Below are 22,970 nucleotides of genomic sequence, written 5' to 3'. Positions count from 1 at the left end.
TGGAGTGGTGGGGGGTGGGGGGGTGAGGGGGGTGAGGAGATGGAGTGGTGGGGGTGGGGGGGTGAGGGGGGTGAGGAGATGGAGTGGTGAGGGTGGGGGGGTGAGGGGGGTGAGGAGATGGAGTGGTGAGGGTGGGGGGGTGAGGGGGGTGAGGAGATGGAGTGGTGAGGGTGAGAGGGGTGAGGGGGGTGAGGAGATGGAGTGGTGAGGGTGAGGGAGGTGAGGGGGGTGAGGAGATGGAGTGGTGAGGGTGAGGGGGGTGAGGGGGGTGAGGAGATGGAGTGGTGAGGGTGGGGGGGTGAGGGGGGTGAGGAGATGGAGTGGTGAGGGTGGGGGGGTGAGGGGGGTGAGGAGATGGAGTGGTGAGTGAGGAGTGGTGAGTGAGGAGTGGTGAGTGAGTAGCGGTGAGTGAGGAGTGGTGAGTGAGGAGTGGTGAGTGAGGAGTGGTGAGTGAGGAGTGGTGAGTGAGGAGTGGTGAGTGAGTAGCGGTGAGTGAGGAGTGGTGAGTGAGGAGTGGTGAGTGAGGAGTGGTGAGTGAGGAGTGGTGAGTGAGGAGTGGTGAGGGGGGTGAGTAGCGGTGAGTGAGAAGTGGTGAGTGAGTAGTGGTGAGTGAGGAGTGGTGAGTGAGGAGTGGTGAGTGAGGAGTGGTGAGGGGGGTGAGTAGCGGTGAGTGAGGAGTGGTGAGTGAGGAGTGGTGAGTGAGGAGTGGTGAGTGAGTAGTGGTGAGTGAGGAGTGGTGAGTGAGTAGCGGTGAGTGAGGAGTGGTGAGTGAGGAGTGGTGAGTGAGGAGCGGTGAGTGAGGAGTGGTGAGTGAGGAGCGGTGAGTGAGGAGTGGTGAGTGAGTAGCGGTGAGTGAGTAGCGGTGAGTGAGGAGTGGTGAGTGAGGAGTGGTGAGTGAGGAGTGGTGAGTGAGTAGCGGTGAGTGAGTAGTGGTGAGTGAGGAGTGGTGAGTGAGTAGCGGTGAGTGAGGAGTGGTGAGTGAGGAGTGGTGAGTGAGGAGTGGTGAGTGAGTAGCGGTGAGTGAAAAGTGGTGAGTGAGGAGTGGTGAGTGAGGAGTGGTGAGTGAGTAGCGGTGAGTGAGTAGCGGTGAGTGAGGAGTGGTGAGTGAGGAGTGGTGAGTGAGGAGTGGTGAGTGAGTAGCGGTGAGTGAGGAGTGGTGAGTGAGGAGTGGTGAGTGAGGAGTGGTGAGTGAGTAGCGGTGAGTGAGGAGTGGTGAGTGAGGAGTGGTGAGTGAGGAGTGGTGAGTGAGGAGTGGTGAGTGAGGAGTGGTGAGTGAGTAGCGGTGAGTGAGGAGTGGTGAGTGAGGAGTGGTGAGTGAGGAGTGGTGAGTGAGGAGTGGTGAGTGAGGAGTGGTGAGTGAGGAGTGGTGAGTGAGGAGTGGTGAGTGAGGAGTGGTGAGTGAGGAGTGGTGAGTGAGGAGCGGTGAGTGAGGAGTGGTGAGTGAGGAGTGGTGAGTGAGGAGTGGTGAGTGAGGAGTGGTGAGTGAGGAGTGGTGAGTGAGGAGTGGTGAGTGAGTAGCGGTGAGTGAGGAGTGGTGAGTGAGGAGTGGTGAGTGAGGAGTGGTGAGTGAGTAGCGGTGAGTGAGGAGTGGTGAGTGAGTAGCGGTGAGTGAGGAGTGGTGAGTGAGGAGTGGTGAGTGAGTAGCGGTGAGTGAGGAGTGGTGAGTGAGGAGTGGTGAGTGAGGAGTGGTGAGTGAGGAGTGGTGAGTGAGTAGCGGTGAGTGAGGAGTGGTGAGTGAGGAGTGGTGAGTGAGGAGTGGTGAGTGAGGAGTGGTGAGTGAGGAGTGGTGAGTGAGTAGCGGTGAGTGAGGAGTGGTGAGTGAGGAGTGGTGAGTGAGGAGTGGTGAGTGAGGAGTGGTGAGTGAGGAGTGGTGAGTGAGGAGTGGTGAGTGAGGAGTGGTGAGTGAGTAGCGGTGAGTGAGGAGTGGTGAGTGAGGAGTGGAGAGTGAGGAGTGGTGAGTGAGGAGTGGTGAGTGAGGAGTGGTGAGTGAGTAGCGGTGAGTGAGGAGTGGTGAGCGAGGAGTGGTGAGTGAGGAGCGGTGAGTGAGGAGCGGTGAGTGAGGAGTGGTGAGTGAGGAGTGGTGAGTGAGGAGTGGTGAGTGAGTAGCGGTGAGTGAGTAGCGGTGAGTGAGGAGTGGTGAGTGAGGAGTGGTGAGTGAGGAGTGGTGAGTGAGTAGCGGTGAGTGAGGAGTGGTGAGTGAGGAGTGGTGAGTGAGGAGTGGTGAGTGAGGAGTGGAGAGTGAGGAGTGGTGAGTGAGGAGTGGTGAGTGAGGAGTGGTGAGTGAGTAGCGGTGAGTGAGGAGTGGTGAGTGAGGAGTGGTGAGTGAGTAGCGGTGAGTGAGGAGTGGTGAGTGAGGAGTGGTGAGTGAGGAGTGGTGAGTGAGGAGTGGTGAGTGAGGAGTGGTGAGTGAGGAGTGGTGAGTGAGGAGTGGTGAGTGAGTAGCGGTGAGTGAGGAGTGGTGAGTGAGGAGTGGTGAGTGAGGAGTGGTGAGTGAGGAGTGGTGAGTGAGGAGTGGTGAGTGAGGAGTGGTGAGTGAGTGGTGAGTGAGGAGTGGTGAGTGAGGAGTGGTGAGTGAGGAGTGGTGAGTGAGGAGTGGTGAGTGAGGAGTGGTGAGTGAGTAGCGGTGAGTGAGGAGTGGTGAGTGAGGAGTGGTGAGTGAGGAGTGGTGAGTGAGGAGTGGTGAGTGAGGAGTGGTGAGTGAGGAGTGGTGAGTGAGGAGTGGTGAGTGAGTAGCGGTGAGTGAGGAGTGGTGAGGAGTGGTGAGTGAGGAGCGGTGAGTGAGGAGTGGTGAGTGAGGAGTGGTGAGTGAGTAGCGGTGAGTGAGGAGTGGTGAGGAGTGGTGAGTGAGGAGTGGTGAGTGAGGAGTGGTGAGTGAGGAGCGGTGAGTGAGTAGCGGTGAGTGAGTAGCGGTGAGTGAGGAGTGGTGAGTGAGGAGTGGTGAGTGAGTAGTGGTGAGTGAGGAGTGGTGAGTGAGGAGTGGTGAGTGAGTAGCGGTGAGGAGTGGTGAGTGAGGAGTGGTGAGTGAGGAGTGGTGAGTGAGGAGTGGTGAGTGAGGAGTGGTGAGTGAGTAGCGGTGAGTGAGGAGTGGTGAGCGAGGAGTGGTGAGTGAGGAGCGGTGAGTGAGGAGTGGTGAGTGAGGAGTGGTGAGTGAGGAGTGGTGAGTGAGTAGCGGTGAGTGAGTAGCGGTGAGTGAGGAGTGGTGAGTGAGGAGTGGTGAGTGAGGAGTGGTGAGTGAGGAGTGGTGAGTGAGGAGTGGTGAGTGAGTGGTGGTGAGTGAGGAGTGGTGAGTGAGGAGTGGTGAGTGAGTAGCGGTGAGTGAGGAGTGGTGAGTGAGTGGTGGTGAGTGAGGAGTGGTGAGTGAGGAGTGGTGAGTGAGTAGTGGTGAGTGAGGAGTGGTGAGTGAGGAGTGGTGAGTGAGTAGCGGTGAGTGAGGAGTGGTGAGTGAGGAGTGGTGAGTGAGTGGTGGTGAGTGAGGAGTGGTGAGTGAGGAGTGGTGAGTGAGGAGTGGTGAGTGAGGAGTGGTGAGTGAGGAGTGGTGAGTGAGGAGTGGTGAGTGAGGAGTGGTGAGTGAGGAGTGGAGAGTGAGTAGCGGTGAGTGAGTAGCGGTGAGTGAGGAGTGGTGAGTGAGTAGCGGTGAGTGAGGAGTGGTGAGTGAGGAGTGGTGAGTGAGGAGTGGAGAGTGAGGAGTGGTGAGTGAGGAGTGGTGAGTGAGGAGTGGTGAGTGAGTAGCGGTGAGTGAGTAGTGGTGAGTGAGTAGCCGTGAGTGAGTAGTGGTGAGTGAGTAGCGGTGAGTGAGGAGTGGTGAGGGGGGTGAGTAGCGGTGAGTGAGTAGCGGTGAGTGAGTAGCGGTGAGTAGCGGTGAGTGAGTAGCGGTGAGTGAGTAGCGGTGAGGAGCGGTGAGTGAGTAGCGGTGAGTGAGTAGCGGTGAGGAGCGGTGAGTGAGTAGTGGTGAGGGGGGGAGAGGAGGAGGCCTCACCTTGTCGCCGTCCTCGCCGGGTCCCCCGGGGGGCCCAGCAGGGCCAGGCAGCCCCACGGGCCCCTGGATCCCGTCCCTCCCCGCGGGGCCCTGCACCCCCTTCTCTCCCTGCACACAGACACAGGCAAAGGTGCCCCGCGGAGCCTCAGCACACCGGTAGGGGCAAGTGCTGTTAGCACCGCGCACGCACACACACACATGCACCTACGCGGAGACACGGGCACGCAGACGCACGCAGATACGCGTGCGTACGCAGAGATGCGCGCACAGCACCGCGTGCGACGCATGCACACACACACGTGCACGCACACACACGCACGCACACACACACACACACACGTGCACGCACACACGCACGCACGCACACACACACACGCACGCACACGCACGCACATACACACACACGTGCACGCACACACCCACGCACACACGCACACACGCGCACACACGCGCACGCACACACACGCACGCACATACACACACACGTGCACGCACACACGCACGCACACACGCACACACGCGCACACACGCGCACGCACACACACGCACGCACACACATACACACGCATGCACACACATGAAAGGGTGGTCCTGCACAGATGCCATATTTTCTGTCCGTCTGCTACAGCAGAGGTGTAGGGAATTCCAACAAGACCTACATCTCTGCTTCATTGACCTGGTCAAGGTCTATTATACCGTCAGTAGGCCTGGGCTCTGGGTTGTTCTTCGTGCTTTCGGAGTCCCTGACGCTCTGCTCACGATCATTAAGGACCTTCATGATGGTGAGCGGGCCCAGGTAAAACTACGTGGCCGGGAGTCGGAGCCATTCCATGTACACCTTGGGGTGCGACAGGGATGTCCTCTGGCTCCAACATTATTTAACATCGATTTCAACCACGTAGTTCGTGAAGCCTTCAGTAGCTGTACCGGGGGAATTTCCATCTGGTACAGATACAATGGGAAGCTGATCGATGCCCGGGTGCGGTCAAGGGATGGCTCCCTATTGGTCAACCACGTTATGTATGCCGATGACCTGGTAATCGCAGCTCACTCAGAGGAGGAGTTGGAGGCGCTGCTGCTGAGACTGGAGCGTGCCACTAAGAGGTGGGGCCTTACCATCAGCCCCACCAAAACTAAGCACCTGCCTGGGTATTTTGTGCCATCAGACACTCCACCCCCACAACTCCCAATCGGTGAGTGGAGAGTTTCCCATACCTGGGCAGTGTGCTCATGACCGGCTCCAGTTTAACAGCAGAGGTCTCACTCCGAATCAGTCGAGCGGCAATATCTTTTCATCGGTTGCGTAACGCTGTGTGGAAGCTACCTGGTCTGTCGCTCCGCACGAAGCTTCAGGTCTTCTCGGCCACGGTCATTCCCTCCCTTCTCTACGCTTGCGAAACGTGGACCCCCCTAGTGGAGCATCTTCGCCGGTTGGAAACATTTAGGCTGGCCTGCCTACGATCCATCCTGGGTTTAACCAGGCTGGATTGTGTGAGGAGCTCACAAGTCCTTGAAAGATCTGGGCAAAGTCCCATCGGTGAGCTCCTCCGGCAGGCAAGGCTGCGTTGGCTGGGTCATGTAGCCCGCATGCCCAGCCACCGCATGCCTAAACAGCTTTTGTTCGGCCGGATCGAGGGGGCTAAACGGGCGCGGCACGGGCTAGAGAAGAGATGGAGTGATGTGGTACAGGAGGACGTGGAGCTGAGTGGACTTGCCGATGACTGGTACCAGCGGTGTCAAGATCGGCTTCAGTGGAGGAGGCTCGTGAAGGACGCTACTGGGCAGTTGGAGGCAGTCGCCCTCCAACAACAACGGAGGGCGGAGGAGCGACGCTCACAACAACGAGCGGAGCGCCGGGTGGCTAAAGCACAGCAAGTTGGCACAGTAGGGGGCACAGGTGGTGCATCAGCCAGTCATCTCGGTCATCTCGGTCAGTCGACCCGGGGCACCTGCTGGGTCTGCCCCGTGACCTCCTGCCAGCGGGCGTTCGACACTTCACGTGGTCTCAAGGTGCACATGGCCTGGCACAAGCGTCGTGGTGACGTCACCGCCACTTCGTGGCGAATGGCGGTTGTTGTTGTGTGTGAGTGTGTGTGTGTGTTAGTGTGTGTGTGAGTGTGTGTGTGTTAGTGAGTGAGTGTGTGTGTGTTAGTGAGTGTGTGTGTGTTAGTGAGTGTGTGTGTGTGTTAGTGAGTGTGTTAGTGAGTGTGTGAGTGTGTTAGTGAGTGTGTTAGTGAGTGTGTGTGTGTTAGTGAGTGAGTGTGTGTGTTAGTGAGTGAGTGTGTGTGTGTCCGTTACCGGAGTTCCCTTCTCGCCGGCCGAGCCCGCTGCGCCCTGGGGCCCTGGTCGCCCGGGGAGGCCGATGGGCCCAGCGGTCCCCACACCTCCCCTCTCTCCCGGTGATCCCTGCACAACCACCACAACAACAACAACAACGACAACAATAACAACAACAATAACGATGATTTACAAACCGACAACAACAACAACAATAACGATGATTTACAAACCGACAACGACAACAACAATAACGATGATTTACAAACCGACAACAACAACAACAATAACGATGATTTACAAACCAACAACAACAACAACAATAACGATGATTTACAAACCGACAACAACAACAATAACGATGATTTACAAACCGACAACAACAATAACGATGATTTACAAACCAACAACAACAACAACAATAACGATGATTTACAAACCGACAACAACAACAACAATAACGATGATTTACAAACCAACAACAACAACAACAATAACGATGATTTACAAACCGACAACAACAACAATAACAATAACGATGATTTACAAACCGACAACAACAACAATAACGATGATTTACAAACCGACAACGACAACAACAATAACGATGATTTACAAACCGACAACGACAACAACAATAACGATGATTTACAAACCGACAACAACAACAACAATAACGATGATTTACAAACCGACAACAACAACAACAATAACGATGATTTACAAACCGACAACAACAACAACAATAACGATGATTTACAAACCGACAACAACAACAACAATAAAGATGATTTACAAACCGACAACAACAACAACAATAACGATGATTTACAAACCGACAACAACAACAACAATAACGATGATTTACAAACCGACAACAACAACAACGATGATTTACAAACCGACAACAACAACAATAACGATGATTTACAAACCGACAACAACAACAACAACGATGATTTACAAACCGACAACAACAACAACAATAACGATGATTTACAAACCGACAACAACAACAACAATAACGATGATTTACAAACCGACAACAACAACAACAATAATAACGATGATTTACAAACCGACAACAACAACGATGATTTACAAACCGACAACAACAACAACAACAATAACGATGATTTACAAACCGACGACAACAACAACAATAACGATGATTTACAAACCGACAACAACAACAACAATAACGATGATTTACAAACCGACAACAACAACAACAATAACGATGATTTACAAACCGACAACAACAACAACAATAAAGATGATTTACAAACCGACAACAACAACAACAATAACGATGATTTACAAACCGACAACAACAATAACGATGATTTACAAACCGACAACAACAACAACAATAATAACGATGATTTACAAACCGACAACAACAACAATAACGATGATTTACAAACCGACAACAACAATAACGATGATTTACAAACCGACAACAACAACAACAACAATAACGATGATTTACAAACCGACAACAACAACAATAATAACGATGATTTACAAACCGACAACAACAACAACAACAACGATGATTTACAAACCGACAACAACAACAACAACAATAACGATGATTTACAAACCGACGACAACAACAACAATAACGATGATTTACAAACCGACAACAACAACAACAACAATAACGATGATTTACAAACCGACAACAACAACAACAACAATAACGATGATTTACAAACCGACAACAACAACAACAACAATAACGATGATTTACAAACCGACAACAACAACAACAATAACGATGATTTACAAACCGACAACAACAACAACAATAACGATGATTTACAAACCGACAACAACAACAACAATAACGATGATTTACAAACCGACAACAACAACAACAACAATAACGATGATTTACAAACCGACAACAACAACAACAATAACGATGATTTACAAACCGACAACAACAACAACAATAACGATGATTTACAAACCGACAACAACAACAACAATAACGATGATTTACAAACCGACAACAACAACAATAACGATGATTTACAAACCGACAACAACAACAACAATAACGATGATTTACAAACCGACAACAACAACAACAATAACGATGATTTACAAACCGACAACAACAACAACAATAACGATGATTTACAAACCGACAACAACAACAACAATAACGATGATTTACAAACCGACAACAACAACAACAACGATGATTTACAAACCGACAACAACAACAACAATAACGATGATTTACAAACCGACAACGACAACAACAATAACGATGATTTACAAACCGACAACAACAACAACAATAACGATGATTTACAAACCGACAACAACAACAACAACAATAACGATGATTTACAAACCGACAACAACAACAACAATAACGATGATTTACAAACCGACAACAACAACAACAACAACGATGATTTACAAACCGACAACAACAACAACAATAACGATGATTTACAAACCGACAATAACAACAACAATAACGATGATTTACAAACCGACAACAACAACAACAATAACGATGATTTACAAACCGACAACAACAACAATAACGATGATTTACAAACCGACGACAACAACAACAATAACGATGATTTACAAACCGACAATAACAACAACAATAACGATGATTTACAAACCGACAACAACAACAATAACGATGATTTACAAACCGACGACAACAACAACAATAACGATGATTTACAAACCGACAATAACAACAACAATAACGATGATTTACAAACCGACAACAACAACAATAACGATGATTTACAAACCAACAACAACAACAACAATAACGATGATTTACAAACCGACAACAACAACAACAATAACGATGATTTACAAACCGACAACAACAACAACAATAACAATGATTTACAAACCGACAACAACAACAACAATAACGATGATTTACAAACCGACAACGACAACAACAATAACGATGATTTACAAACCGACAACAACAACAACGATGATTTACAAACCGACAACAACAACAACAATAACGATGATTTACAAACCGACAACAACAACAACAATAACGATGATTTACAAACCGACAACGACAACAACGATGATTTACAAACCGACAACAACAACAACAATAACGATGATTTACAAACCGACAACGACAACAACGATGATTTACAAACCGACAACAACAACAACAATAACGATGATTTACAAACCGACAACAACAACAACGATGATTTACAAACCGACAACAACAACAACAATAACGATGATTTACAAACCGACAACAACAACAACAATAACGATGATTTACAAACCGACAACAACAACAACAATAACGATGATTTACAAACCGACAACAACAACAATAACGATGATTTACAAACCGACAACAACAACAATAACGATGATTTACAAACCGACAACAACAATAACGATGATTTACAAACCGACAACAACAACAACAATAACGATGATTTACAAACCGACAACAACAACAACAATAACGATGATTTACAAACCGACAACAACAACAACAATAACGATGATTTACAAACCGACAACAACAACAACAATAACGATGATTTACAAACCGACAACAACAACAACAACAATAACGATGATTTACAAACCGACAACAACAACAACAATAACGATGATTTACAAACCGACAACAACAACAACAATAACGATGATTTACAAACCGACAACAACAACAACAATAACGATGATTTACAAACCGACAACAACAACAATAACGATGATTTACAAACCGACAACAACAACAACAATAACGATGATTTACAAACCGACAACAACAACAACAATAACGATGATTTACAAACCGACAACAACAACAACAATAACGATGATTTACAAACCGACAACAACAACAACAATAACGATGATTTACAAACCGACAACAACAACAACAACGATGATTTACAAACCGACAACAACAACAACAATAACGATGATTTACAAACCGACAACGACAACAACAATAACGATGATTTACAAACCGACAACAACAATAACGATGATTTACAAACCGACAACAACAACAACAACAATAACGATGATTTACAAACTGACAACAACAACAACAATAACGATGATTTACAAACCGACAACAACAACAACAACAACGATGATTTACAAACCGACAACAACAACAACAATAACGATGATTTACAAACCGACAATAACAACAACAATAACGATGATTTACAAACCGACAACAACAACAACAATAACGATGATTTACAAACCGACAACAACAACAATAACGATGATTTACAAACCGACGACAACAACAACAATAACGATGATTTACAAACCGACAATAACAACAACAATAACGATGATTTACAAACCGACAACAACAACAATAACGATGATTTACAAACCGACGACAACAACAACAATAACGATGATTTACAAACCGACAATAACAACAACAATAACGATGATTTACAAACCGACAACAACAACAATAACGATGATTTACAAACCAACAACAACAACAACAATAACGATGATTTACAAACCGACAACAACAACAACAATAACGATGATTTACAAACCGACAACAACAACAACAATAACAATGATTTACAAACCGACAACAACAACAACAATAACGATGATTTACAAACCGACAACAACAACAACGATGATTTACAAACCGACAACAACAACAACAATAACGATGATTTACAAACCGACAACAACAACAACAATAACGATGATTTACAAACCAACAACAACAACAACAATAACGATGATTTACAAACCGACAACAACAACAACAATAACGATGATTTACAAACCGACAACAACAACAACAATAACAATGATTTACAAACCGACAACGACAACAACAATAACGATGATTTACAAACCGACAACAACAACAACGATGATTTACAAACCGACAACAACAACAACAATAACGATGATTTACAAACCGACAACAACAACAACAATAACGATGATTTACAAACCGACAACGACAACAACGATGATTTACAAACCGACAACAACAACAACAATAACGATGATTTACAAACCGACAACGACAACAACGATGATTTACAAACCGACAACAACAACAACAATAACGATGATTTACAAACCGACAACAACAACAACGATGATTTACAAACCGACAACAACAACAACAATAACGATGATTTACAAACCGACAACAACAACAACAATAACGATGATTTACAAACCGACAACAACAACAACAATAACGATGATTTACAAACCGACAACAACAACAATAACGATGATTTACAAACCGACAACAACAACAATAACGATGATTTACAAACCGACAACAACAACAACAATAACGATGATTTACAAACCGACAACAACAACAACAATAACGATGATTTACAAACCGACAACAACAACAACAACAACAACGATGATTTACAAACCGACAACAACAACAACAATAACGATGATTTACAAACCGACAACAACAACAACGATGATTTACAAACCGACAACAACAACAACAATAACGATGATTTACAAACCGACAACAACAACAACAATAACGATGATTTACAAACCGACAACGACAACAACGATGATTTACAAACCGACAACAACAACAACAATAACGATGATTTACAAACCGACAACGACAACAACGATGATTTACAAACCGACAACAACAACAACAATAACGATGATTTACAAACCGACAACAACAACAATAACGATGATTTACAAACCGACAACAACAACAATAACGATGATTTACAAACCGACAACAACAACAACAATAACGATGATTTACAAACCGACAACAACAACAACAATAACGATGATTTACAAACCGACAACAACAACAACAACAACGATGATTTACAAACCGACAACAACAACAACAATAACGATGATTTACAAACCGACAACGACAACAACAATAACGATGATTTACAAACCGACAACAACAACAACAATAACGATGATTTACAAACCGACAACGACAACAACAATAACGATGATTTACAAACCGACAACGACAACAACAATAACGATGATTTACAAACCGACAACAACAACAACAATAACGATGATTTACAAACCGACAACGACAACAACAATAACAATGATTTACAAACCGACAACGACAACAACAATAACAATGATTTACAAACCGACAACGACAACAACAATAACGATGATTTACAAACCGACAACAACAACAACGATGATTTACAAACCGACAACAACAACAACAATAACGATGATTTACAAACCGACAACAACAACAACAATAACGATGATTTACAAACCGACAACAACAACAATAACGATGATTTACAAACCGACAACAACAACAACAATAACGATGATTTACAAACCGACAACAACAACAACAATAACGATGATTTACAAACCGACAACAACAACAACAACAACAACGATGATTTACAAACCGACAACAACAACAACAATAACGATGATTTACAAACCGACAACGACAACAACAATAACGATGATTTACAAACCGACAACAACAACAACAATAACGATGATTTACAAACCGACAACGACAACAACAATAACGATGATTTACAAACCGACAACGACAACAACAATAACGATGATTTACAAACCGACAACAACAACAACAATAACGATGATTTACAAACCGACAACGACAACAACAATAACGATGATTTACAAACCGACAACGACAACAACAATAACGATGATTTACAAACCGACAACGACAACAACAATAACAATGATTTACAAACCGACAACGACAACAACAATAACAATGATTTACAAACCGACAACGACAACAACAATAACGATGATTTACAAACCGACAACAACAACAACAATAACGATGATTTACAAACCGACAACGACAACAACAATAACGATGATTTACAAACCGACAACAACAACAACAATAACGATGATTTACAAACCGACAACGACAACAACAATAACAATGATTTACAAACCGACAACAACAACAACAATAACGATGATTTACAAACCGACAACAACAACAACAATAACGATGATTTACAAACCGACAACGACAACAACAATAACAATGATTTACAAACCGACAACAACAACAATAACGATGATTTACAAACCGACAACAACAACAACAATAACAATGATTTACAAACCGACAACAACAACAACAATAACGATGATTTACAAACCGACAACAACAACAACAATAACGATGATTTACAAACCGACAACAACAACAATGAGTGAGTGTGAGCGAGCGAGCGAACGAATGAATGAGTGAGAAAATGAGTGAGCGAGGGAGCAAGCAAATGAGTGAGTGAGGGAGCGAATGAGTGAGTGAGGGAGCGAATGAGTGAGCGAGGGAGCGAATGAGTGAGCGAGGGAGCGAATGAGTGAGCAAGGGAGCGAATGAGTGAGCGAGGGAGCGAATGAGTGAGCAAGGGAGCGAATGAGTGAGCGAGGGAGCGAATGAGTGAGCTAGGGAGCGAATGAGTGAGCAAGGGAGCGAATGAGTGAGCGAGGGAGCGAATGAGTGAGCGAGGGAGCGAATGAGTGAGCGAGGGAGCGAATGAGTGAGCAAGGGAGCGAATGAGTGAGCAAGGGAGCGAATGAGTGAGCGAGGGAGCGAATGAGTGAGCGAGGGAGCGAATGAGTGAGCAAGGGAGCGAATGAGTGAGCGAGGGAGCGAATGAGTGAGCGAGGGAGCGAATGAGTGAGCGAGGGAGCGAATGAGTGAGCAAGGGAGCGAGCGAGGGAGCGAATGAGTGAGTGAACAAATGAGTGAGCGACGGAGCGAATGAGTGAGCGAGCGAATGAATGAGTGAGCAAGCAAGCAAGTGAGCGAATTAGTGAATGAATGATTGAGCGAATGAGTGAGTGAGCGAGCGAATGAATGAGTGAGCGAATGAATGAGCGAGCGAATTAATAAGTGAGCGAGTGAGTGAGTGAGCAAATGAATGAATGAGCGAACGAGTGAGTAAGCGAGCGTCCGAATGAGTGAGCGAGTGAGTGAATGAGTGAGCGAGTGAGTGAACGAGTGGGCGAGTGACTGAGTGAGCGAGCGAGTGAATGAGTAAGCGAGCGAGTGAGTGAATGAGTGAGCGAGTGAGTGAATGAGCGAGTGAGTGAATGAGTGAGTGAGCGAGTGAGTGAGTGAATGAGTGAATGAGCGAGCGAGTGAGTGAGTGAGTGAGTGAATAAGTGAGTGAATGAGTGAGTGAGTGAATGAGTGAGCGAGTGAGTGAGTGAGCAATCGAGCGAGCGAGTGAGTGAGCGAGCGAGTGAGTGAGCGAGCGAGTGAGTGAGCGATTGAGTGAATGAGTGAGCGAGCGAGCGAGTGAGTGAGTGAATGAGTGAATGAGCGAGCGAGTGAGTGAGTGAATAAGTGAGTGAATGAGTGAGTAAATGAGTGAGTGAGTGAATGAGTGAGCGAGTGAGTGAGTGAGCAATCGAGCGAGCGAGCGAGTGAGTGAGCGAGCGAGTGAGTGAGCGATTGAGTGAATGAGTGAGCGAGCGAGCGAGTGAGTGAGTGAATGAGTGAGTGAGCGAATGAGTGAGCGAATGAGTGAGTGAGTGAGTGAGTGAGTGAATGAGTGAGTGAAAGAGCGAGTGAGTGAGTGAGTGAATAAGTGAGTGAATGAGTGAGTGAGTGAATGAGTGAGCGAGTGAGTGAGTGAGCAATCGAGCGAGCGAGTGAGTGAGCGAGCGAGTGAGTGAGTGAGCGAGCGAGCGAGCGAGTGAGTGAGTGAGCGAGTGAGTGAGTGAATGAGCGAGCGAGCGAGCGAGTGAGTGAGTGAATGAGTGAGTGAGTGAGCGAGTGAGTGAAAGAGCGAGTGAGTGAAAGAGCGAGTGAGTGAGTGAGCGAGTGAGTGAATGAGCGAGCGATTGAGTGAATGAGTGAGCGAGCGAGCGAGTGAGTGAGTGAATGAGTGAGTGAGCGAATGAGTGAGTGAATGAGTGAGTGAGTGAGTGAATGAGCGAGTGAGTGAAAGAGCGAGTGAGTGAAAGAGCGAGTGAGTGAGTGAGCGAGTGAGTGAATGAGCGAGCGATTGAGTGAATGAGTGAGCGAGCGAGCGAGTGAGTGAGTGAATGAGTGAGTGAGTGAGTGAGTGAATGAGTGAGTGAAAGAGCGAGTGAGTGAAAGAGCGAGTGAGTGAGTGAGCGAGTGTCTCACCGTGGGGCCGGGTGGACCAGGAGGTCCGATGTTTCCTTTGAGCCCAGCAGCTCCCTGCGAGGGCGACAATGCGAATCAGAGACTCACACAGTGGACCGGTGCGGTGTGGACCGGTGCGGTGTGGATCGGTGCGGTGCGGTGTGGACCGGTGCGGTGTGGATCGGTGCGGTGTGGATCGGTGCGGTGTGGACCGGTGCGGTGTGGATCGGTGCGGTGCGGTGTGGACCGGTGCGGTGTGGATCGGTGCGGTGTGGATCGGTGCGGTGCGGTGCGGTGTGGACTGGTGCGGTGTGGATCGGTGCGGTGCGGTGTGGACCGGTGCGGTGTGGACCGGTGCGGTGTGGACCGGTGCGGTGTGGATCGGTGCGGTGTGGATCGGTGCGGTGCAGTGCGGTGTTTTTGTTGTTGTGTGTAGCTTGTCGTGTAAGAGTTTGTTGTGTAAGAGTGTGCTAAGTTTATTGTCGGTGCCCCACGCCTCCGGCTATCTCAGTTGGCTGCGTACGGCGCGAAAGAAATTCAACGCATTTGTGTGTCTCTGTGTGCCTCTGTGTTGTGTCTCTGTGTTGTGTCCTCGTGTGTCTCTATTAGTCCCCGTGTGTCTCTGTGTTGTGTCTCCGCGTGTCTCTGTGTGTCTCTGAGTGTCCCCGTGTGTCCCCGTGTGTGTCTGTGTGTCTCTGCGTGTCTCTGTGTGTCTCTGTGTGTCCCCATGTGTCTCTATGTGTCTCTGTGTGTCTCTGCGTGTCTCTGTGTCTCTGTGTGTCTCTGTGTGTCTCTGTGTGTCCCCGCGTGTCTCTGTGTGTCTCTGTGTGTCTCTGTGTGACTCTGTGTGTCTCCGCGTGTCTCTGTGTGACTCTGTGTGTCTCCGCGTGTCTCTGTGTGTCACTGTGAGTCTCTGTGTGTCTCTGTGTCTCTCTGTGTGTCTCTATGGGTCTCTGTGTGTCTCTGTGTGTCTCTGTCTGACTATGTGAGTCCCCGCGTATCTCTGTGTGTCTCTGTATGTCTCTGTGTGTCTCTGCGTATCTCTGTGTGTCTCTGTATGTCTCTGTGTGTCTCTGTGTGTCTCTTTGTGTCTCTGCGTGTATCTGCGTGTCTCTGTGTGTCTCTGCATGTCTTTGTGTGTCCCCACGTGTCTCTATGTGTCTCTGTGTGTCTGTGTGACTCTGTGTGTCTCTGTGTGTCTCTGTGTGTCCCCGCGTGTCTCTGTGTGTCCCCGTGTCTCTGCATGTCTCTGTGTATCCCCGCGTGTCTCTGTGTGTCTCCGTGTGTCTCTGTGAGTGTCTGTGTGTCTCTGTGTTGTCCCCGTGTGTCCCCATGTGTCTCTGTGTGTCTCCGTGTGTCCCCGCGAGTCCCCGTGTGTGTCTCTGAGTGTCTCTGTGTGTCCCTGTGTGTTTGTGTGTCCCCACGTGTCTCTGCGTGTCTCTGTGTTTCCCCGTGTGTCCCCGTGTGTGTCTCTGTGTGTCTCTGTGTGTCTCTGTGTGTCTCCGTGTGTCCCCGCGAGTCCCCGTGTGTGTCTCTGTGTGTCTCTGTGTGTCTCTGTGTGTCTCCGCGTGTCCCCGCGTGTCCCCGTGTGTGTCTCTGTGTGTCTCTGTGTGTCTCTGTGTGTCTCCGTGTGTCCCCGCGAGTCCCCGTGTGTGTCTCTGTGTGTTTCTGTGTGTCTCTGTGTGTCTCCGTGTGTCCCCGCGAGTCCCCGTGTGTGTCTCTGTGTGTCTCTGTGTGTCTGTGTGTCCCCACGTGTCTCTGTGTGTCCCGTGTCTCTGCGTGTCTCTGTGTGTCTCCGCGTGTCCCCGCGTGTCCCCGTGTGTGTCTCTGCGTGTCTCTGTGTGTCTCCGCGTGTCCCCGTGGGTGTCTCTGTGTGTCCCCGCGAGTCCCCGTGGGTGTGTGTGTCTCTGTGTGTCTCTGTGTGTCCCCGCGAGTCCCCGCGTGTCTCCGCGTGTCCCTGCGAGTCTCCGTGGGTGTCTCTGTGTGTCCCCGTGTGTCTCTGTGTGTCTCCGCGTGTCTCCGCGAGTCCCCGCGAGTCCCCGTGGGTGTCTCTGTGTGTCCCCGTGGGTGTCTCTGTGTCTCTGTGTGTCCCCGTGGGTGTCTCTGTGTCTCTGTGTGTTTCTGTGTGTCTCCGCGTGTCCCCGTGGGTGTCTCTGTGTCTCTGTGTGTTTCTGTGTGTCTCTGTGTGTCCCCGTGGGTGTCTCTGTGTCTCTGTGTGTCCCCGTGGGTGTCTCTGTGTCTCTGTGTGTTTCTGTGTGTCTCTGTGTGTCTCCGCGTGTCCCCGTGGGTGTCTCTGTGTCTCTGTGTGTCTCTGCGTGTCTCTGTGTGTCTCCGCGTGTCCCCTCGAGTCCCCGTGGGTGTCTCTGTGTGCCCCCGTGGGTGTCTCTGTGTCTCTGTGTGTCCCCGTGGGTGTCTCTGTGTCTCTGTGTGTTTCTGTGTGTCTCTGTGTGTCTCCGCGTGTCCCCGTGGGTGTCTCTGTGTCTCTGCGTGTCTCTGTGTGTCTCCGCGTGTCCCCGCGAGTCCCCGTGGGTGTGTGTGTTACCGAGGTCCCAGGAAGGCCTCTCTCCCCGGGGAAGCCTCTCAGCCCTGGGGGCCCCTCCTTGCCTGGGCCCCCTGCGGGACCAGGGTCTCCCTACACACACACAGACACACACACAGTGAGACACACACAGACACACACACACACACAGTGACACACACACACAGTGAGACACACACAGTGAGACACACACACAGTGAGACACACACAGTGACACACACACAGTGAGATACACACACACACACACAGTGAGACACACACAGTGACACACACACACAGTGACACACACACACAGTGAGATACACACACAGACACACACACAGTGAGATACACACAGTGAGACACACACACACACAGTGACACACACACACAGTGAGATACACACAGTGAGACACACACACACACACAGTGACACACACACAGACACACACACACAGACACACACACAGTGAGATACACACAGTGACACACACACACACAGTGACACACACACACAGACATACACAGACACACACACACACACACACACACAGAGACACACACAGATACACACACAGACACACACACAGACACACACACACAGTGAGACACACACACAGTGAGACACACACACAGTGAGACACACACACACAGACACACACAAACACACACAGTGAGACACACACACAGACACACACAAACACACACAGACACACACACAAACACACACACAGACACACACAGACACACACACACACAGTGAGACACACACACACATACACACAGAGACACACACAGACACACACACACAGTGAGACACACACAGTGAGACACACACACACACAGTGACACACACACACACAGACACACACACACAGACACACACACACAGACACACACACATGCACAGACACACACACAGACACACACACAGACACACACAGACACACACACAGACACACACACAGACCCACACAGTGGGACACGCACACAGATACACACAGACACACACACACACATACACAGATATCCACACACACAGATATCCACGGCGACTCACTCACACACACACACTTTCTGCACAGTAGGTGCGAGCTTGTCACAGCGGTGGTGGTGGTGGTGGTTGTGGTGGTGGTGTTTGGTGGTGTTGGTTGGTGTTGGTGGTGGCTGTGGTGGTTGGTGGTGGTGGTGTCTGTGGTCGGTGTTGGTGATGTTGGTGGTTGTGTTGGTGGTGGCTGTGGTCGATGTTGGTGGTGTTGGTTGTGGTGGTGGTTGTGGTGGTGGCTGTGGTGGTGGTGTTGGTCGTGGTGGTGGCTGTGGTAGTCGTGGTGGTCGTGGTGGTGTTGGTGGTGGTGGTTGGTGGTGTTGGTGGTGTTGGTCGTGTTGGTCGTGTTGGCTGTGGTGGTGGTGGCTATGGTCGGTGTTGGTGGTGTTGGTGGTGTTGGTCGTGTTGGTTGTGGTGTTGGTTGTGGTGGTGGCTGTGGTGGTGGTGTTGGTCGTGGTGGTGGCTGTGGTAGTCGTGGTGGTCGTGGTGGTGTTGGTGGTGGTGGTTGGTGGTGTTGGTGGTGTTGGTCGTGTTGGTTATGGTGGTGGTGTTGGTGGTGGCTGTGGTGGTGGTGGTGGTGGCTGTTGTGGTGGTGGTGTTGGTGGTGGCTGTGGTGGTTGTGGTGGTAGTGTTGGTGGTGGCTGTGGTCGGTGTTGGTGGTGTTGGCCGTGTTGGTGGTTGTGGTGGTGTTGGTGGTGGCTGTGGTCGGTGTTGGTGGTGTTGGTCGTGTTGGTTGTCGTGGTGGTGGTGTTGGTGGTGTTGGTGGCTGTGATGGTGTTGGTGGTGTTGGTGGTGGTGGTGGTGTTGATGGTGTTGGTGTTGGTGGTGGTGTTGGCTGTGGTGTCTGTGTTGGTGGTGTTGATGGTGGTGTTGGTGTTGATGGTGTCTGTGTTGGTGGTGGTGTTGGTGGTTGTTGTGGTGGTGTTGATGGTGTTGGTGTTGGTGGTGGTGGCTGTGGCTGTGTTGGTGTCGGCTGTGGTGTCTGTGTTGGCGGTGTGCTCCTCACCTTGACCCCTTCTTTCCCAGGGGTCCCTGGCAGGCCCTGCTCCCCGGGGGGGCCTGGGGGTCCTGGGTGGCCCCTGTCGCCGATGGGACCCGACTCACCCGTGGGGCCCTGCGCTCACGACACAAAGACAAAGGTCCCACCGCCCCCCGTGTAGTCTTCAAAGACGCCCGGGGCAAGTGCCGACAGCGTGTAGCAGCGCCTATGAAGGCTGCCGGCGCTGTGGCACGCGACGGGGGGGTGGGTGGCCAGCACCACGCCCGGCCGCCTTTGTCTCCCCGGTGGCGATGTTCACTACGCTACACCGCCAGGTTCTCATTTGAGTCGATGTAGACAAAGGCAAAGATGCCCCGTGTAGCCTGCAACAGACGGCTGGGGCAAGTGCTGTTAGCAGCGGGTAGCAGCACCGATGTAGGTAGACACAGACAAAGATCCCCCGTGTAGCCTGCAACAGACGGCTGGGGCAAGTGCTGTTAGTAGCGAGTAGCAGCAGCGCCTATGAAGGCTACCGGCGCTGTGGCACACGAGGGGGCGGGTGGCCAGCACCACGCCCGGCCGCCTTTGTCTCCCCAGTGACGATGTTTACTACATTACTACGCTACACCAGATGTACTCATTTGAGGCTGAGCCGACCTACACTAAAGGCAAAGATGCCCCGTGTGGCCTGCTACAGACGGCTGGGCAAGTGCTGCTAGTGGCAAGTAGCAGCGCCGATGGTACGGAAGCTGAGAGAGAGTGGGTGACTCAAACTGGCTACAATCATAAAGACCACGTGGGTGTGTGTAGTGTGTGTGTGGTGTGTGTGGGGGTCACGTGTGTGTGTCACGTGTGTGTCACGTGTGTGTGTGGGGGGGTCACGTGACTTGGCTGTGGGGGGGGTCACGTGACTTGGGGCTACTGACCTGCGGACCCACGACCCCAGCAGGTCCCGGCGGCCCAGTCTTGCCTTGGAAGCCCTGGAACACGCACACACAAGACACACACACACACAGGACACACACACAGTACACACACACAGTACACACACACAGTACACACACACACAGACACACAGTACACACACATTACACACACACACACAGGACACACACAGAGGACACACACGCACACACACGGGGACACACGCACACGGCAACACGATCAGTCACCCGTTGGGGTTAGGTGTGTTGGGGTGTAGGGGTGTTGGGTGTAGAGGTTAGGTGTGTTGGGGTGTAGGGGGTAGGGGTTATGGGTGTTGGGGTGTTGGGGTGTTGGGTGTAGGGGTTAGGGGTGTTGGGGTTAGGGGTAGGGGGTAGGGGTTAGGGGTGTAGGGGTTAGAGGTGTAGGGGTTAGGGGTTAGGGGTGTTGGGATGTTGGGGTTAGGGGTGTAAGGGTTAGGGGTGTTGGGATTAGGGTTGTTGGGGTGTTGGGGTGTAGGGGTGTTGGGATGTAGGGGTGTAGGGGTGTATGGGTGTAGGGGTGTTGAGGTGTTGGGGTGTTGGGGTGTTGGGGTGTAGGGGTGTTGGGGTGTAGGGGTGTAGGGGTGTAGGGGTGTAGGGGTGTTGGGGTGTTGGGGTGTTGGGTGTAGGGGCGTTGGGGCGTTGGGGCGTTGGGGTGTAGGGGTGTTGGGGTGTAGGGGTGTAGGGGTGTAGGGGTGTTGGGGTGTTGGGGTGTTGGGGTGTTGGGTGTAGGGGTGTTGGGGTGTTGGGGTGTTGGGTGTAGGGGTGTTGGGGTGTTGGGGTGTATGGGGTGTTGGGGGGTTGGGGTGTTGGGGTGTAGGGGTGTTGGGTGTAGGGGTGTTGGGGTGTAGGGGTGTAGGGGTGTTGGGGGTAGGGGTGTTGGGGTGTAGGGGTGTTGGGGTGTTGGGGGTAGGGGTGTTGGGGTGTAGGGGTGTTGGGGGTAGGGGTGTTGGGGTGTAGGGGTGTTGGGGTGTAGAGGTGTAGGGGTGTAGGGGTGTTGGGAGTAGGGGTGTTGGGGGTATGGGTGTTGGGGTGTAGGGGTGTTGGGGTGTAGAGGTGTAGGGGTGTAGGGGTGTTGGGGGTAGGGGTGTAGGGGTGTATGGGGTGTTGGGGTGTTGGGGTGTAGGGGTGTAGGGGTGTTGGGTGTAGGGGTGTTGGGGTGTTGGGGTGTAGGAGTGTTGGGGTGTTGGGGTGTTGGGGTGTATGGGTGTAGGGGTGTTGGGGGTAGGGGTGTTGCGGTGTAGGGGTGTAGGGGTGTTGGGGTGTTGGGGTGTAGGAGTGTTGGGTGTTGGGGTGTATGGGTGTAGGGGTGTTGGGGGTAGGGGTGTTGGGGTGTAGGAGTGTTGGGGTGTTGGGGTGTTGGGGTGTATGGGTGTTGGGGTGTTGGGGGTAGGGGTGTTGGGGTGTAGGGGTGTAGGGGTGTTGGGGGCAGGGGTGTAGGGGTGTAGGGGTGTAGGGGTGTAGGGGTGTTGGGGGTAGGGGTGTTGGGGTGTAGGGGTGTTGGGGTGTTGGGGTGTAGGGGTGTTGGGGGTAGGGGTGTTGGGGTGTAGGGGTGTTGGGGGTAGGGGTGTAGGGGTTAGGTGTGTTGGGGTGTAGGGGGTAGGGGTTATGGGTGTTGGGGTGTTGGGTGTAGGGGTGTAGGGGTGTTGGGGGTAGGGGTGTTGAGGTGTAGGGGTGTTGGGGTGTTGGGGTGTTGGGTGTAGGGGTTAGGGGTGTTGGGGTTAGGGGTAGGGGGTAGGGGTTAGGGGTGTAGGGGTTAGAGGTGTAGGGGTGTAGGGGTTAGGGGTGTTGGGATTAGGGTTGTTGGGGTGTAGGGGTGTTGGGGTGTTGGCGTGGTGGGGTGTAGGGGTGTTGGCGTGTAGGGGTGTTGGGGGTAGGGGTGTAGGGGTGTAGAGGTGTAGGGGTGTAGGGGTGTTGGGGTGTAGGGGTGTTGGGGTGTAGGGGTGTTGGGGTGTAGGGGTGTAGGGGTGTTGGGGTGTAGGGGTGTAGGGGTGTAGGGGTGTTGGGGTGTTGGGGGTAGGGGTGTAGGAGTGTA

General features: G+C 50.4%; 1 protein-coding gene across 1 annotated transcript in view; it reads right to left on the bottom strand.

Moving 5' to 3' along the window:
- LOC144952536 (uncharacterized) overlaps nt 1-22,970 on the bottom strand; it is a 208,730-nt gene that overhangs the window by 56,506 nt on the left and 129,254 nt on the right. Inside the window, 6 exon segments of the mRNA XM_078882985.1 lie at nt 3,977-4,084; nt 6,275-6,382; nt 15,453-15,506; nt 17,974-18,063; nt 20,001-20,108; nt 20,900-20,953. Coding sequence (XP_078739111.1) covers nt 3,977-4,084; nt 6,275-6,382; nt 15,453-15,506; nt 17,974-18,063; nt 20,001-20,108; nt 20,900-20,953 — 522 coding nt within the window.

The sequence above is a fragment of the Lampetra fluviatilis genome, chromosome 68, assembly GCF_964198595.1.
Source record: "Lampetra fluviatilis chromosome 68, kcLamFluv1.1, whole genome shotgun sequence".
In the NCBI taxonomy this organism is placed as follows: Eukaryota; Metazoa; Chordata; class Hyperoartia; order Petromyzontiformes; family Petromyzontidae; genus Lampetra; species Lampetra fluviatilis.
The sequence above is the reverse complement of the archived record's forward strand: the minus strand, read 5'-3'. Positions and strand labels throughout refer to the sequence as shown.